We start from the raw sequence: 18491 nt of genomic DNA, 5'->3' as shown, positions 1-18491 counted from the left end.
TTCCCCAACTTGCTTCTTTGTCGCTGCTTGTGGACGTTGTACATCGTGGTGCGCACTAGGCTCCGCACCACGATGTACAACGTCCACAAGCAGAATGACCACCAGGAACAGCAGCAGTGGACTACAGGCATCTGGAGCCTAGAAGACAAGCTGTGTGCTACAAAGAACAGGGCTGGAGAAGTGACCCAAGCCCTTGGAGGCCAGAAGATCATGAGTTGGATCCCAGACATTGGATAGTTGGAGTTTAATTTTTGCTTTTGATTGTGACTGTGCCCTGATATTTTTTCCTCTTGAAGGAAGAAAATATTTTAGTGGATCCCAGTTAAGAGAGTTTTAATTGTAAAAAGACTTTGGATTTTAAAAGATATTGGATATTTTTAAAGGATTGAACTTTTAATATGTAAAGACTGTAGGACTTTTAAAGTTGTTTAGCTCTTGGGGATGAATAAGAACTAGTGGTGTGTTTGTGTGTCAAGTTGACAAGGGGTCAACTGTACTGGCTGGTTTTATGTGTCAACTTGACACAGGCTGCTGGGGTTATCACAGAGAAAGGAGCTTCAGTTGGGGAAGTGCCTCCATGAGATCCAGCTGTGGGGTATTTTCTCATTTAGTGATCAAGGAGGAAAGACCCCTTGTGAGTGGGACCATCTCTGGGCTAGAAGTCTTGGGTTCTAAAAGAGAGCAGGCTGAGCAAGCCAGGAGAAGCAAGCCAGTAATGAACATCCCTCCATGGTTTCTGCATCAGCTCCTGCTTTTTGACCTGCTTGAGTTCCAGTCCTGACTTCCTAGGTGATGAACAGCAGTATGGAAGTGTAAGCCAAATAAACCCTTTCCTCCCCAACTTGCTTCTTTGTCATGATGTTTGTGCAGGAATAGAAACCCTAACTAAGACACCATTCAAACAGAAAAATAAAAGAGCCCCAAGAAAAGGCATGAGAATCAGAGACTCACTCTCCCTCTTACATTCAGGAGCCCCATAAGAATTCTAAACTGAAAGCTATAGTATGCATGCAAAGGTTCAGACCCATGTAGGCCCTGTGACTGCTGCTCCAGTCCCTGTGAGTTCATATGAGCTGACTCATTTGTTTTAGAGCACTTTGTTCTCCTGGTGTCCTCTATCTTCCCTATCTCCCCAACTCCTTCTGCCTCCTGCTCTTCTGGGTTCCCTGAGCTCTGAGTGGAGAGATTGGTTGGAGACATCTTATTTAGAGCTATGTATCTGTGTGCATGCCAACACTTATTTTTTTCCCTTTAGACTATTCAATTTACTTTGATTATATTATAGGGTAAAAGTCACAGACTATGAAGAAGAGCTAACCTGTCCTATTTACATCTTCTCTGGGTTAAGTGCTAGCCATGTATTTTCAATACTACACAGACCAATTGGAAGAAGCATGTCTTTCTTATCCTTCTTATCTTTGAGTGGTTTGGGCACACATGAAAAAAATATTAATTTTAATTGCACTAAGTTTTATTTTATTTTTATTTTAAAATAAAATTGTAATTAAAAATACTTTAGTTTTTACTTCATTTTATTTAAGTAGATTCAAGGTGATGGTGATACTTGCCAACTAAAGTAGCATAGAATGTGATGTTTGCTTTGAAGTTCAGAATTTCTGGGCTGATTTAACTTGTCATTCATTAAAATAGTCCTTCTGGACCATGGTATAGCTGTCTCATATGAGGCTATGCCAGTGCCTGGCAAATACAGAAGTCGATGCTCACAGTCAGCTATTGGATGGAACACAGGGAGCCCAATGGAGAAGCTAGAAAAAGCACCCAAGGAGCTGAAGGGGTCTGCAACCCTATAGGCGGAACAACAATATGAACTAACCAGGACCCCAGAGCTCATGTCTCTAGCTGCATATGTAGCAGAAGATGGCCTAGTCGGCCATCACTGGGAAGAGAAGCCCCTTAGTATTGCAAACTTTATATGCCCCAGTACAGGGCCAAGAAGCAGGAATGGGTGGGTAGGGGAGCAGAGCGCAGGACGGTATAGGGAACTTTCGGGATAGCATTTGAAATTTGAAATGTATATAAAGAAAATATCTAATAAAAATAGTCCTTCTATTGCTCTTGGAGATGTTTTAGCTGTGGATAATGTCCACAGTTGGTTTATGTCAGTTTTAAGAGATGATTCTTGATAATCATGATGGGATTTATCACTACTAGGCACCTTGTGGTAGCTTCCAGAGCTGAAAGATTAGAGAAAGGGATTTCTCCTGAGAGTTTGTGTGAGGTTTGGTTTTCATTCAGGGAAAGTATCTGTCGTACCTGCAAAAGTGTAGCTATAAATCTGTGTTGTTGAAGTCATACAAGTGCGTTAGTTCAGAAGAACAAAGTAGGAAGTTGACACAAATAGGAAGGGGAAAGTCAGGTAGAGAGGCAGGCAGGCCATCGTTAGGACACACAGACAGACAAACAAGAGGGATGAGGCAGAGAAAAGGACAGAGAAACAGGAGGCCTGTTAACTCCCAAGCAGACAGGAGGGAAGAGAGGCAGGTGGGCTAATAGAAGCAAGAAGCAGAAAGCCAAGCAGGGCATAGGAGCAGTGACAGATAGAATGGCAGGCAGCAGGCACTTGGACCCTTGTATTGTCCCCAGTAGCACTATTTAAGCTTCCTGAGATGCAGGTGGATCCCATTCTTAGACTTTAATACGAGTTGTTGAGTAGGGATGGGTACCCTGGTGGGATCTGGCAGCAACTCAAATCGAAGCAGGGTTAGGGCCACAGCGACCTTCAGTGCGTTCATGGCAAGTTGCTTCCCAATGCAGTTCCTGGGTTAAAAAAAAAGCCAATAAAAACAACAACAACAACACCCCAGAAAAACAAAACAACAGCAACAACAAACTGGAATCCTGTTCTGTGCAGAGCTGGGAAGGAATCCTTCTCTCACCAAGACTGCCTTTCCCTCATTCACACATCCATCTCTGCTCCTGTGCTGTGACAAGGGCTCCCCCTCTCCCAGGACTAAGTCTAAACCAGTACTGATTTCAGAGGAGTGACATCTGTTAGGAGAGGACAAGTGTCCAGGGGACAGTCTCACATTTACCATCATACACTCAATGTTTGGGTGTTCACTTCTTCCACTGAGAGTTTTAGGTTCCCCCAGTAACACCAGTGGTCAGAGCAACCAAGGAAGAGGCAGAGCACACTTCCAAGGGGTAATGTGGTATGAAGGCAAAGGATTGACAACCATCGGAGGGGAACCAGATAAGACACCAGTCTGGAGAGCTTCAAGCTGCCTCCCCATCTGTCTCCACCCAGTGCTCAGACTCAAGTCTTACTCTAGCACAACAGCACCTGTCATTTAATGTCCCTTCTTGCAAACTTGAACATTTTCTCCCAAACTTCTCTGGAATCCTTAAGTCTCCCCTTCTTCATGACCCTTCATGCCTTCCTTCAGGTAGAACAGTGTCAAAGAAGTCAGGAGTGTGGCACTGTGCTCTCTGGGTACCTCTTCCTAGCTCTTTTTTTTTAATGAGATATTTCTTTATTTACATTTCAAATGTTATCCTGAAAGTTCCCTATACCGCTCCGCCCCTCCCACCCTGCTCCCCTACCCACCCCTCCCACTTCATGGCCCTGGCACCTACCTCTTATCAGCTCTACTTTCTATATTAGATTGTGTTATTGAGTTTGCTGAAACATCCTCTCTCAACTTCTGTCTGCATCCAATGGCCTTCATGATCAGCCAGATCTGTCTGTCTGTCTCTGTCTGTCTGTCTGTCTGTCTGTCTGTCTGTCTCTATCTCTGTCTCTGTTTCTCTCTCTGACTCTCTCTCTCTAATTCAGACATCCAATAGTCCGTAAGTCCTTTATTCAAGGGCACAGGAGTGAGGCAGTGTAGGGCAGTGTTAAGAGTTAGTATGTTTCCAAAAACTGTTCAATGAGCTACAGAGGTGTGAAAGACTGAGGGAATGATATGTGTGATTCAAGTGTCAGTGTCTCATTCTATGTAACATAAATGTGGTCTCACTGAGTCAGGGGAAAACCCATTTCTCTGGGTCACACTTTCAAGATACTCTTAGGACCTCAATGCCCCTAATCAGCAGGAAATTGTCTAATGATAAGGCTGTCCATTTCTGACCCCTGACTTCATTCAGGCATCTCTTTCCTTTACTCCCTATCTGTCTTTCTCTTTTTATCTAGTATTCAGGGGTTGAAAGGATAGAAAAGGGAAGGAGAAGAGTGTGTGCACATGTGTACTCAGAGGATATAAATTCTAACCTCTATTCCATTACCTACACAGAATGCTTTACCTTGATCCTCCTGAGAAGGGCAGGAAAGCATGACTGTGTTGGACAGAATTCATTGCAAACCGGGAAGGATCAAACACCTGCAGAGAGAGTTCCAAGGACAAAACAGGCAGTGGCTACACCTTTGTTCTTAGCCTGTGAGGGACAAAATTCTCAGGAGAGACCAGGAAGAGGCACTGGAATTGGACTATGTTTCCCTCTGTTCTCCAGTGATGCCTACCTCTGGATTTGGCCACACTTTTGGGTTGTGGTGAAGAGCATAAAAGTGGAGCAGTACTGTGATACCTGTGGGGCAGGTGGGAGAGAGAAAATACATGGAATGAATGGCTGGTCTGATGGACAGCAGGGTCCTTGTATATGAGAAAGACCTGGTTCCATGAATCCTAAGGTTGGTCAGCATGATCTTGTTGGGAAGGTGAAAGCAGTTGATGATGAATGTGGAATAAATGTAGGAAAGTATTGGAGACCAATTGAGTAGTCATTCCTAAGTAATCACTCGGGTTTGTCAAATGCCTTCCACGCACTGGAGAATATAAAACAACTGACTGTGCTGTCTATCAACAATCAGAGGATACCTCAGACCAGAGAAAATACAATTAACAACACAGAACTTTCTGGTACCTTCCCTTGATGTAACCAATCTAAAGAACCACACCACACTCATATCTATCTCATCTCTCCATCCTTTGCTTTCTGGAAGTGAGACTTTCATAGCTCTAGTCAGGAATTCACTTCCATTGGTTTTGAGTGTTAAAGACCTTGAGGTTTGAGTCATCACTGTATAAATGAATATGTTTTCTGAGGGATAAATCACCATAGAATTATTCCACATATTCAATCTAGTGTGAAGAATGCTTTTAGGAGTATACAGCTAAGAAAGAAGAGGTCTCTTTGTGCTATCAGGGATCATTGTAGGATGTTGAATTTTAAAAATGTCAGTGGTTAAGTGTGCTGTTTACTCTTCCAGTAAACAGCTTGGGTTCAGTTTTCAGCATCCATGTGGCACCTGACAGCAGTTTATATTTTCAGTGTCAGAACATCCAAAAATCACTACTGGTCCCCATTGGCACTCCAAACATGTCGTATTCAGACATAACATGTAGGAAAAACACCTATCCACATTAAGAAAAATAAATAAAGAAATGTGATTATATCTCAGAGGGAAAAAAATCATGGAATCTGAATAAAGGAATCTTGTTGTCATGAAAGTGTGGATTCTAAACCATGAAAGTGTGGTTATTGAACATTAATAATATGATTCTAATTAAATACAAAAATTCATGTCATTTTTTCCATGACATCTGCACAGGTTTACTTACAAGGAGAAGAAGACTTAATGAATTCAGAACTAGAGAAGCACACAAAAAGTTCTGACTTTTCTTTCTCCCCAGAAAACTCAAGTCATTGAAGGTAAGTGCTCATACCTTTAGGTAAGGAGCGTCCATCAGGGAAGGTGACAGGTGTGTTGAGCTTTCTGCCAACAGATGGTATTGGTGGGTAGAGCCTCATGGCCTCCTTGATGCACATGGTGGTATAGGGCATCTGGTGCAGATGGCCCCTGAAAGGAAGCCCATCCAGAAGAATAAGATGAGCCTGAGAAAACCAGAGACTCCCTATTACAAGACAGTGGGTTTTTTTCTTGAGTTCCCATTCACCATGTGATGGGGGATCCATCCCCAAGAAGGCTCTGGACCTCTTCTCTGCATCTCTGTTGGTGGTCGGCATGTGTGGCCAAAGCATAGAAGACCAAGGAGATCCCACTGGCTGGTGTGTCATGACCCCCAAACATGAGTGAGTCGACCTCAGCACGCAATGCTTTGTCAGACAAGCTGCTCCCATCGTCCATCTGGAGAGTCCATGGTGAGAAAGCAGTCTTTGTCACTTAGTTTAATCCTGGGCCGAGTCTCAGAACTCAACTCTTGCTACTCACTCTGGAGAATAGAAGGATGTCCAGGAAATCCAAACATCTCTTTCCTCTGAGATCCTCCATTGATTTCTTGTCCTGTAGCTGAGCCTTCCTCAGCTTGACAACTCGGTCTGTCCCATGAAAATGGGTAAGAGACAGGGATGAGAACTACAACAACCCTCAGCAGGTCTGCGACTTCCCCAGTCCCAGTCTGAGTGCTATATAGAGGTCAGGAAGCATATAGAGGCAGAAGTGTCGCAAGTCTAACACCATCTGAAGGATGTTTAGTAGTCCTCTCTGGACCATGGCTCATGCAGTGTCTGCTTGAGTTGCTTTAAAGGGCAGTAAACAGCATCGCTAAAATTGTGGCAGAGGTGATCACTCCCAGGCTTTCAGATACTCTCCCATCTCTATTACCAAGTCTGGTGCAAGGGAAATACCCAGGATAAATGCATATAAATCTTTTCTGAATGCTTCAGGCATTGAGCCTACCTGAGAAGTCACGGGCAGTTCATTTAAGCTGAACCTGTTAAAGGAGCTGAGACAAAAGAAAAAATGAAACCTGTGTGTTCATGGGCAATCTGACAGGCAGAGTTGGTCCTTCGGCTATGGGAAGTCAGGTTGTAGATAATGTCATTGTGGAGGAAGACATTCTTCATACGGGAAGTCACTAGGTTGTTCAGATCACTAACCGCCTGGAGGTAGGCCTGAGAACTCCTGAGGGAGAGGATACAAAACAGGCTGGTAATAGGAACATCTGGTATGGAAACAGAATTGAGTTTTGGTGAGGATTCCTAATAAGAAGGTTGAATAAGTAACAGCAAGGCACACATCCATTCATTGTTGTAGCCTGTGAATGGCATATATGACTAGGACAGTGTTGGATCTGCTTTGTAGTTAGAACTTGCCTGATGCTGGGGACAGAATCTTGCTTTTTTGTGGAGATAAACATCCTATAAGCCCCACATGTCTCTCTGGTGAGGCCCATCAATTGGTAAGAATAAGGTCCCTGCACATGCAGTGTAGTCACTGACCTGTCCAATTGGACACTGCCCTGGTAACTGAAGGCACACTTCATGATGGTGTCCAACATCATCAAGGAGATAGGGTGAAAGATCTCTAGAGTGGTGTCTTGACAAGCAATCTGCTCCCATTTGTCCTGTGATGGGAGTGTGACATGGTTTTCTTATCTCCCAGAAGTGCTGAGCAAATTACACTAGATTCTTCTCTCCACAACAAGTACTCAGCTCTACATACCTGCAAGTACCCCTCCTATCATAAGAATGTGAAGATATATTTGGACTGCTATGCCTGTTTCTCTCAGAAAACCATTACTGTATTGAATAGTTCTCTCAATATCATGTGATAGTATTTAAATTTTGGAATTAGTTATGACCTTTATGCTTTTACAAAGTCTCAGTCCCCTCAATGCTCATAAGGATGAATTAGATTTGAAACATTGACCATTTCTCAAACATAAACATAAAACATGTTTGGAAAATGAAAGGCAATGGGACAGCAGATGCATTCTCAATGGGGCCATCCTGATGGCACTTCCACTTCAATTGTCATTCAGATAAGAACAAAGCACTGGGGCCTGTAGTGGAGGGGGTTAGAAATCTTGTTTCCTATGGAAAGGGAAAGTGCAGTAGATTTCCCTGTTAGAATGAAGTTCTGGCTTATATTTCATAGTCTAGTCACTGTTCAGTACAGCACTAGTAGATCCCAAGGTTGAGAAGGATTAAGTGTCATCCTGAGATAGCTATCATGTCACTGAAGCTACCACTGGCTAACCAGCAAGGAAGGACCATCATGATGTCTAGGGGAAATTACTATTCTAGTCCATATGCTGCAGCTTGGAAGTAGGGAGTGGGTTTATATCCCACATGATGTTCTCTCCTTGGATATGAGCAAACTATGTACATACCCTGACACCTGAAACACTTCTGTCTCATCTGCTTTTGAAGAAATTATTTTCTCAGTAATGGCTTCAGAATGATATTCCCTGTATTTATGTCTTATGACTGTTTACTTAGAGAATAAAATCTGAGTGTAAAGGTGTGTGTGTGTGTGTTTGAGGGAGAGAGAGAGAGAGAATCAGAGACAGAGACAGGGAGACAGACAGACAGAGAAACAGAGAAACAGAGAGACAGAGAGACAGAGACAGAGACAGAGGAGAAAGAGAAGGGGAAAGGGAAGGGGGAAGCAGGGAGGGACAGAGGGTCAGAGGGACAGGGAGAAGACTCACCAGCATCACTTGTACAGAGTCTGCCATGATCCCCACGTAGGGCTTGAGGATGTCATAGTGGAATGCTGGTGTCAACATCCGACGATGCTGGAACCACTTATGTCCATTCAAAAAGAACAAACCATGTCCTGGGCAAGAATTGGTTATATGTGTGATTCCAGAGGTTAATGGGACCAGAGGAAAGAGTTGGGGTAATCGGCAGGCAGATAGTGTAAGTTTTGAAGTAAGATAATGGAGTAAAAAGAAAATCCTAAATAGGTATAGCAAATAGTAATAGTTTTCAGGATTGGGCCATTAAATTTGATATGATTAGCACAGATATGACTAAATCTGAAAAGGTGTCACAAGCAGACTCTAATTTATAGTGTTTTAATGTGCATATGAACATGGGGGCAAGTGTCCATAGACTTTGAAACTAGAAGAGAGACCACAGGAGAGGAAGAAGAGGAACTGAGGAAAGGAGGAGAAGCAATGTGGTACATAGGACATGAGAGTGGAAGGAGGCCACAGGAAGACTGGGAGGTTAAAAGGAGGGCCTGGGATTGGAGAGAAGCAGGAGAAGGTGGAAAATCCAAAATATAACTTTTAAAGAAGAAACTCCTCAACAAAACCTAATTCTGCTTATGCTCATTTGAAATAATAAAAAAACAGTCTTGTAACAGTGGAGTTGAAGGCTGCATAAGAAGGCAGCCAAATAAAAGTGGGTCCAAGAGTTTTTAGAGAAAAACCAAGATGAGTTGCAGAGAAGTAGCAGAGCATAAAGCAGTTCCAATCAGCACTAGGAAGAGTCAGAAGAGCTGCGAGGTGGCTCAGTAGTTAAAAGCATGGCTCTTCTCCCAAGGACCCAGGTTAAATTCCCAGCACCACTACACTTAAAATTTCGAAGAGAGAAAAGAAGATGTAGTGTGGCCAGAGTCCTGGTTTACAGCTACATACCAAGCCAAGGGGTCAGGAATCTGTAGAGGCTAGCCTTTGGGTCTGAAAAAAAAAAGGGGGAAGGGGATTTTTGATTGGATACTGACCCTCACCAAATAAAGCAGTTGTGTTTGAGGCCATGATCCTTGGTGAATCTCTGAGTCCCTGTCCTCTCCTACTATACCTGTCTGTCTGTTTCTCTTGGTACTCTCAAGTGGAATCAGAAATGCAAGCTTCACATCTTAGCACACTGAGAGCCAGGACTGTTCAGAACTGCTAAGACACACCTATCTGGTTGTCAGTATCAAGAGAGGAAGAAACTCTGTGGATTCTACAGTGGCTCATAGTCTTCTGCCCTAGGATGACTGTTAAAGGGATGTGTCAAACCCAATTTATATTACAGGCAACATAATTTAGAATACGACAAATTTTCAAGCTAGTCAACTGTTAGAATCATCCAGTATTTAGTGGGTATTATTGGAGTTTAGCTGGGCTGTGGCTGGAGCAGTAGGAAATAATAAGATAGAAACTTCCCATGTTTTAGCTGCCAATCTTCTGTCATTTATCAGATTGTAAACGTACTTGAGAGAAGAGTTTTGTCTGCTGAGATGGGATTTACTCTCACCTGCTCTCCCCAGGATCACTTTCATGTAGTCAGGGTCATAGATCTTGATGAAGACATGACTTCCCCATATCCAGTGGAGAAATGCACCTGGGAATTTCTCTACATATCTTAGTATCCATCTCAGCTCCTCGTCCACTTTGAACTGCCACCAGGAGAAACAAAGCAAATGATATCATCTTGAACAACAGGCTGGAAGTAGAAATCATAAGTTGACAGATACAGAAACATGGTGCTGGATCTATCCACAGAGTGCTAAGTATCTGACTGTGAGGAACTACAGCATGGTCTACTCTCATCGTGACTGCCCAGGTCATGGTATAAAGGTAAGAATGTGACTCCATGTTGGGCCACATAAGAGCTCTCTCTGAATTGCCCTTACAGTCTTGCTTGATTAGTTCCCAGTGCTGGCTTCCACAAGACAAAAGTTAATATCAACTTACTCTTGTTAGATTCATGTCTTCATCATGTTCTGCTCAAAATATTACATTGAAATGCTAAACCTTAGAACCTCAAAATGTAACACTATCAGGTCATAGGGTCTTCAAAGAGGGAACCAAAGCAAAATGAGGCATTGATAATGGACCTAACCCACTATACTGTTGTCCTTAGGAAAAGAGGAATTTTGGACAGAACAATAAACACAGAGATAGATATGTAGTGTCATAATAAGATGATTACCATTTATAAGCCAAGGAGGCAGGCCTGCAATCAAAATCTCTTTAGAGCCCAGAGGAAAAACCATCCCCATCATCCTCATGACCATGAGTTTCTAGTCTCCACAGTGAGAGACAAGACCTTTCTTTGTCTTATCTGCCCAGCTCTTTTGTGTTACAACCCATTCCAACTGGTACAATCCTATAAGTCTCCATGCAAGACCACGTAAGAAGGACTGTCAATTTCCCTTGTTTTTCTGAAGATTGAGGATTCTGATGCTGAATGTTATGCCCCTGTGATTGTATTAGACCCAGACATGACATCCCACAGTGTCCTTGCCCTCTATTCCCGCACTCCTGGGCATCATTACTTCTGTGCTGGCAAATGTAGCTCTGAAATCTGACATCCTTGAGTTCTCAACAAAATGTTCAGCCTTGTCCATAGCAATCATCCTTTATTTCTATAAACATGAGCACATGAGTGTAGGAGTCAGAGAGTGGATGAGTGAATTTTCAGTAGGCATGAGGCAAGAGAGATAGACTCTTTGTCTAAAACCAGTAAGAAAAAGAATAAAAGAGGTTGAGCTGAGAGGAGTCCTGTAGACTCAAAGAAAGAAACGGTCAGGGTCCAGAAGGGATAGAGAGAGGTCTCAATTCCTCAGGCTGCTTAGTCCTTCCATCTGCACATCCCTTCATCTGTCCATTAAGTAGTGACTAAGGCCCTACTGTGCAGCAGGTCCTGTTGTATAAGCTAGTAACAGGCATAAATAGGTAGGAACACTCCTTCCCACAGGCAGCCCAGGTTCACATGGTGGACAGAACATTTCTTTTCTTGCTGTAAGGACACTTCAATATGGTTTTTAGGTCATGACTGTGTGACATACATAACAAAATTTGCCAGAGTCCTATTTTAACAGCTAGTCCCTGTGCCCCCCTAGGGCATTTGAGTATAGTGGGAGTTGCAGACAACTTTTCAGGGTTCACTTGTTGGCAGGAAGAGAAACTGAAAGACATATGAGCTGGACAGAGAACAAAAATGTTCCTTGTGCAGTCAGTGGATGAGCACATGAACAGCACAGATGAATTCACTGATAACTGCTGGCACTCACCTATGTCAGGTTCCTTCTGAGGAACAAGGGACCATCACAGAGCTAATACATTTGCATTTGTGCTCTAGCAGGGGAATGTGGCTTAGTCTCTCCTGACAAGCCTTGAGAACCATCCTTCTCGGGTTACACAGCTTTGTGTTCCCTGATCACATTCATCCTTGAAATCGCTCTGTATTTTAATCCAGCACAGGGACTGTCCAGTAGGTGCCTTGATTACTAGGTATAAGATTTAATTCTCTGTGTGTCTCTCAGCTTGACCCTGCTAACACCTGGGAAGAAGTTTTTGGCACAGTAACATTCCCCTTTTCTAATCTCAACACACAGAACAGTCTGTTGCCTGCAACTCCTGTTCTAGCTTACTGCCACTGTTTCTACCCAGTGTACAAATGAGTCATGGTTCTTCCCAACTTGATGCAATAACAGAGGTAATGAATATAAACACCTCAGAATGACAAAGGTTAGAATTTAGGGATGCATTTGCTATAAACTACCAGAAGTTGGGAGGTCATTCAGTATTACCAAAATACCATTTATACAAATAAAAACTATTCACCTAGTGAGTGTCTACATAAACCATCAGTATTACTGCAATGTCACTACAGAAGTCTTACTGATGCCTTCTGACAACTGCTAGCTCCAAGAGGAGTACATTTAGATGGTAACAATTGTGTCAAATAATAGGTTAGGTCTCAAATCAAGAATGAAACTGTCAGGGAGATGGAATGGGAATGAGGCAGTGATGGGGATATAAAATGAATGAATGAATGAATGAATGAATGAATGAATGAAGAAAAATAAAACAAAATGAAAGAAAGAAGAACTAATCTGTAAGCTATTAACACAACAAATTTGCACAATCAAACATTTCCAATTAGGCTTTGGCCATTTCTTTGTGACAAATACTTATAGCTCCCATATGAGGTGGGTTGCCCCCTGCTGACCATAATTTGGCCTTCTAGAAAACAGAGGTCTAGCTCTGGAATAACCACCTTATGATGTAGAAGGATAGGGGTTCTGATCTGATCCTCTAGCCCAGAGGCTGCTCCTGCCCTCGTTCCTGAGCTGTCTTATGGCTGTGTGAGACTGGGAAGAGGGACACCTGGAATGGATGGTGTGTTTCCATGCAGCTCGTAATCCAGAGTTCATGACAGGGAAACGGGGAGACAAACAGACCCTATTAAATGGGGGGAAACGCAAACATCCATGTCTTTAGTTGAAGGACAATGGGCTACTATCTCCCTCATTTTTTCCTGCCATTGTTATGGTTTCAGCCCTAAGTGACCAACCTTGGGGAAAGTTCATGTGATTGGTCCTTCCTCCTTAAACTGAGGAACCGTGAGAGAAGAATTCGTTCTCTCCTTGAGCTCTGGCTCCTTCTGTCTCCTTGTCTGTTCTCAGCACAGACAGACAGTGACCCCAATGGGGCAAGGATTCCACCACAATGTTGTGCTTTCACTGAGGCAGAATCTGGACTGGACATTGAGTGACTCATTATTCAACACTCTAAAAGATTAACCTGATACTTAGAGAACATTTGGAATACTGGTGGTGCTCCAACTGGAGAGCAACTCAAAAAGGAAAATCCTTGGATTTGCAAGTGCCAGGCTAGGAAGTCACAAGACAGGAGCAAGGAAGGATTGTGGAACAGAGCTGAGGCACAGGCTTCTAAAAAAGAAGTGAGCTCCACTCAGAGACTAAGCACCAACCAAGAGCCCCAGACACATACGTAGCAAATGTTCAGCTCAGTCTCCATATGAGTCACCCAACAACTAGAACAGGGGCAGACTCTAAAGCTGTGATCTGACTGTGGAATACATTTCCCAACAGGGATGCCTTGTCTGGTCTGGCCTCAGTGGGACAGGAGAAGCCCAATCCTGCAGAGACTTGATGAGCTAAAGTGGGAGATCTCCGGAGGAGCCCCACCCTCTCAGAGGGGAAGGGGAGATATAGAGAAGGGACTCTCTTAGGGGGACTAAGAAGGGGATGCTTCTTTTGGGTTGTAAGCAAACATATAAATAAGTAAATAACTGAGCTCCATACTATTTGAGATTTGCAGAAGCTGATAGCAAAGCTGGGTTTGTACAGAGGCCACATGCTTGTTAAACAATAGACTATGTCTTTTATATGTATTGCTGTTAGAGTCCTCTACTAGCACACCTGAGCTTGGAATCTGTGCTCCCAAAACACACAAAAGGAATTGATGCTGTGCACTGTGAAGGATATTTTCATCTTCAGTTTCTACATCCTCAGTTTCCATGACTATATTCTTAAAGCTAGAATGTGTAAGCCCCAGCTCACCCCCTTCCCATTTCCACTCCTTCCTACCTGAAAGCAATGCCCAAAGAGCCAGTGGGAGGGTGGCAATGGGAACTGGTGGAGGGCTCTGAGCAGCCATTGTCTGCGCAGGTAGTGTTGTGCAGCCTTGAAGAGCAGCAGAAGGAGGCCAATCAAGGAGACCACTTGGAGGAATCCAGAGACACATTCCAGAAATCTGGTGGGGCTCAGTGCAGAGATACTCATGGTGTAGTGGCTTCTGGACCATAGACTGTCCTTCCCAGACACTGAATCTTCCTATTATCCTATAGATATATCTGAAAGATGCTCCACCTACCTCTGGGAGGGGGAAGACCGAGAACAGATCCTGAATTCCAGTCTAGAGTTTATGAGCTGTCATATAATGAGACAATGGTAATGGCCCTAATCTGTCATATCCTTTATCTATCTTTTCAGAGACATTTAATAAGCACCTTCTATATGCTTGAAAAGGTCACAGGGACAAAAAATTAGTCACAGATATTGGACTTATGTAATAAATAGTCTAGTTTTCATAAGTTCATTATATATAGATGGTTCTAGTCTTAAAATGTTCTCATTGGTAAAATCTCCTTGCCTGAAGGATTTTTTTTTGTCAGTAAAAGAGTTATTAAGAGTTCAGGATGAACCATTATACCACCACCCCAGCTCTGTTCTCAGACAGATGCTGCCACCCTGCCCTTACCTCTGGTTCATGCTAAAGATCCAGAAACACGACTGATTCCAAGTATTTCACAACCAATAAGAAGGGAGAAATTTTTGAAGTAAAAACTGAACTAAACAATGAAAAGAAAGAAAAGAGGAAGGACATCGTGAAGAAAGTAATTGCTGCTATGACTGTGGGGAAGGATGTAAGCTCTTTCTTCCCAGATGTGGTGAACTGTATGCAGACTGACAACCTGGAACTAAAGAAGATCATGTACCTCTATCTGATGAATTATGCTAAGAGTCAGCCAGACATGGCCATCATGGCTGTCAACAGCTTTGTGGAGGATTGTGAAGATCTCAATCCTTTGATTCGAGCCTTGACAGTTGAACCATGGGATGCATCCCCATGGACAAGATTACAGAGTATCTCTGCGAACCCCTCCATCAAGTGCTTGAAGGATGAAGACCCCTATGTTCAAAAAATGGCAGCAGTGTGTGTGGCAAAACTCCATATATCAATGCCCAGATGGTAGAAGATCAGGGATTTCTGGATTCTCTGTGGGATCTCATAACAGATTCAGATCCAATGGTGGTGGCTAATGCTGTTATCAGCATTGTCTGAGATCAGTGAGTCTCACACAAACAGCAACTTTCTTGATCTGAACCCTCAGAATATCAATAAGCTGCTCACAGTCCTGAATGAATGCACTGAATGGGGCCAGATTTTCATCCTGGACTGCCTGTCTAATTACAACCATAAAGATGACCAGGAAGCTGAGAACATCTGTGAGCATGTAATACCTCTGCTATCCTATGCCAGCTCTGCAGTGGTGCTTTCAGCAGTAAACGTCCTAATGAAGTTTCTAGAATTCTTGCTCAAGGACTCTGACTACTACAGTATGATGCTAAAGAAGTTAGCACCTCCACTTGTCACATTGCTGTCTGAGGAGCCAGAAATGCATTAGGTCACCCTGAGGAACATCAACCTAATTGTCTAGAAAAGGCCTGAAATCTTGAAGCAGGAAATCAAGGTCTTCTTTGTGAAGTACAATGATCTTATCTATGTTAAACTAGAGAAGTTAGACATCATGATTTATCTTGCATCCCAAGCCAACATTGCTCAGGTTCTGGTGGAGCTGAAGGAATATGCCACTGAAGTTGATGTGGACTTTGTTCACAAAGCTGTCAGGGCCGTTGGACAGTGTACCATCAAAGTGGAGCAATCTGCAGAATGCTGTGGAAGAATATTGCTTGACTTAATCCAGACCAAAGTAAACTATGTGGCCCAAGAAGCAATAGTCATCATCAGGGACATCTTCCAAAAATAACTCAACAAGTATGAAAGTATTATAGCCACACTCTGTGAAAACTTGGACTCCCTATATGAACCAGGTGCCCGAGCAGCTATGATTTGGATTGTAGGAGAATATGCTGAAAGAATCAATGATGCAGATGAATTACTAGAGAGCTTCCTGCAGGGTCTTCATGATGATAGCACCCAGGTGCAGCTCATGCTGTTTACTGCCATAGTGAAGCTGTTTCTCAAGAAAACATCAGGAACACAGCTCGTCTTCTTGCTGGCCACACAGGATTCCAATAATCCTGACCTTCGAGAATGGAGTTATATATATTGGCCCCTTCTTTCAACTGACCCTGTGACAGCCAAAGAAGTGGTGTTGTCTGAAAAGCCATTGATCTCTGAGGACATAGACCTCATTGAGCCTACCCTCTTGGATGAGCTCATCTGCCACATTGGTTCTTTGGAATCTCTGTACCATAATCCTCCAAATGCTTTTGAGGAAGGGAGTCATGGGATTCATCCCAAACAGTTGCCAATTCATCATGGGAGCACTGAGGCAGGTGATAGCTGTTGGCACCACCACAGCAACCAACCAGGAACAGTCTCAGGTCATCCCCTCTCAAGGTGACTTTCTGGGGGATATTTTAAATCCTGACCTGGGTTTCCCAGTGAATGTCCCTCAAGTGTCCTCCATGTTGATGGGAGCAGTGGATCTTTCAGGAGTAGGACTGGGATAGCCTGCTTGGCAGTGACCTTGGTGGGGGCATTGGAGGAAGTTGTACAATAGGACAGTCCTTCATCCTGTCATCAATGCCTGCAAACTTCACTCCTTCACCTACTCCTACTGTGTTTAGCAGTGGTCTGAATGACCTGTTTGAGCTTTCCACTGGGATAGGCATAGCACCTGGTTGATATGTGGCTCCTAAGGCAGGCTGGTTACCTTTGGTAAAAGCTGAAGATTTCGGGGACGTTTACACATCTATATGGACATGAACTTCATCAACAAAGCTCTGCAGGATATGACTGACTTTGCCATCCAGTTTAATAAGAATAGCTTTGGTGTCATCCCGAGCACTCCCTTGGCCATACATACTCCACTGATGCCAAACCAGACCACTGATGTCTCTCTGGCTCTCAACACCTTAGGCCCAGTCATGAAGATGGAACCCCTGAATAACTTGCATGTGGCTGTTAAAAACAATATTGATGTCTTCTACTTCAGCTGCCCCATCCCCCTCAATGTGCTTTTTGTGGAAGATGGAATGCCAGGTCTTCCTTGCAACATGGAAGGATATTCCCAATGAAAATGAAGTCTATCTTCAGGTTAAGGAATGTCATTTAAATGCTGACAGTTTGCAACAAGTTGCCAAACAACAATGCTTACACTATTGCCAAGAGGAATGTGAAAAGGCAGGCCATGCTGTACCAGTCCCTGAAGCTCACTAATGGCATTTGGATTTTGGCAGAGCAGCGGCTCCACCCAGGAAACCCCAATTATACTCTGTTGCTGAAGTGTAGAGCCCCTGAAGTCTCTCAGTACATCTATCAGGTCTACAACAGCATTTTGAAATACTAATAAATGGGTCCAGTCAGCCTATAATTGGTCTAAGCCAAGGACTCTTAACTGGAAGAAGTTGTACTGTTGTGTAGAGCATGAACCCAAACCCTGCAGTACCTACCCTGGTAGTGGCCAGTCATCTTGTGCTGACATTAGCATTCACCCTGTTGCATAGGTTAGCTTCCCGCGACATCTCTTTCCACCATTCCCCACCTCTGCCACCTGCTGCTGTTCTCTATCCTTGGTTGTGAGCTTCTCCAGGCTGTGCCAATGGCTAGCCTTTTCTATACACTCTTTTGAGTGTAGTTTGATATTTTGTAATCAAAAGCCATTTCTCAAGCAGAAAAAGGCAACAAATTAATTAAAGCAAGGAAAAGTGTCACTGGAAAAAAAAAGTTCAAGATGACATAAGAAACATTTGTTGGAAGCCAAAGGTCCCAAGTGAGGATGCCTCAATCCCACTTGGGAGAAAGAAGAAATCAATCATGGGGGTGGGTACTGGGGGTCAGGAGGGAGGGACCTCGGTAGGAAAGGGTACAAAAGGGGGAAGAGGGGAACATGATCTTGTATTGGTACGAAAAAAAGACTGGTGCCCCGAGGGCCAACAGAAAGAATGGAAATGGGCACCTCAGGAAGTAAGAGGTAGGGGGACCCTCTAGAATGTTCCGCAGACCTGAGAGGTGAGAAACTCTCATGACTCAAAGGATAGGACCTTAGATGAAATACCCTACAGTGGGGAGAGGGAACTTGTAGAGTCCACCTCCAATAGAAAGACAGGGCATCAAGTGGAGGGATGGGGTTGCATTTCCACCTTCAAAAACTCTGACACAGTTTCTCCTGTCTGAACAAACTGCAGGGATGGAAATGGAGAGAAACCTAAGGAAATGAAGGTCCAGAGACATTCCCAAAGTGGAATCCAGCTCAAGGGGAGACCCCAATACCTGACACTATTAATG

General features: G+C 43.6%; 1 protein-coding gene and 1 pseudogene across 3 annotated transcripts; one reads left to right on the top strand and one right to left on the bottom strand.

Moving 5' to 3' along the window:
• Positions 1–2609: 2609 nt before the first annotated feature.
• LOC110293093 (cytochrome P450 4A11-like) lies at positions 2610–14236 on the bottom strand. 3 transcript variants are annotated; one of them, XM_021160865.1, is made up of 12 exons: positions 14042–14236; positions 9955–10096; positions 9351–9392; positions 8415–8542; positions 7201–7325; positions 6729–6883; positions 6191–6297; positions 5916–6106; positions 5685–5818; positions 4481–4545; positions 4264–4340; positions 2610–2778 (listed from the first exon to the last, which is right to left on the bottom strand). In XM_021160865.1, the coding sequence occupies exons 1-12, from the start codon at positions 14234–14236 to the stop codon at positions 2610–2612; spliced, it is 1530 nt and encodes a 509-aa protein (XP_021016524.1). The 3 variants fall into 3 exon arrangements, with proteins under 3 accessions (XP_021016524.1, XP_021016525.1, XP_029332187.1); XM_021160866.1 differs by having other exon boundaries at positions 6729–6787; XM_029476327.1 differs by lacking the exons at positions 5916–6106; positions 6729–6883 and having other exon boundaries at positions 5685–5873.
• LOC110293390 lies at positions 14235–17561 on the top strand (annotated as a pseudogene).
• Positions 17562–18491: the final 930 nt, after the last annotated feature.

The sequence above is a fragment of the Mus caroli genome, chromosome 4, assembly GCF_900094665.2.
Source record: "Mus caroli chromosome 4, CAROLI_EIJ_v1.1, whole genome shotgun sequence".
Taxonomy (NCBI): Eukaryota; Metazoa; Chordata; class Mammalia; order Rodentia; family Muridae; genus Mus; species Mus caroli.
The sequence above is the reverse complement of the archived record's forward strand: the minus strand, read 5'-3'. Positions and strand labels throughout refer to the sequence as shown.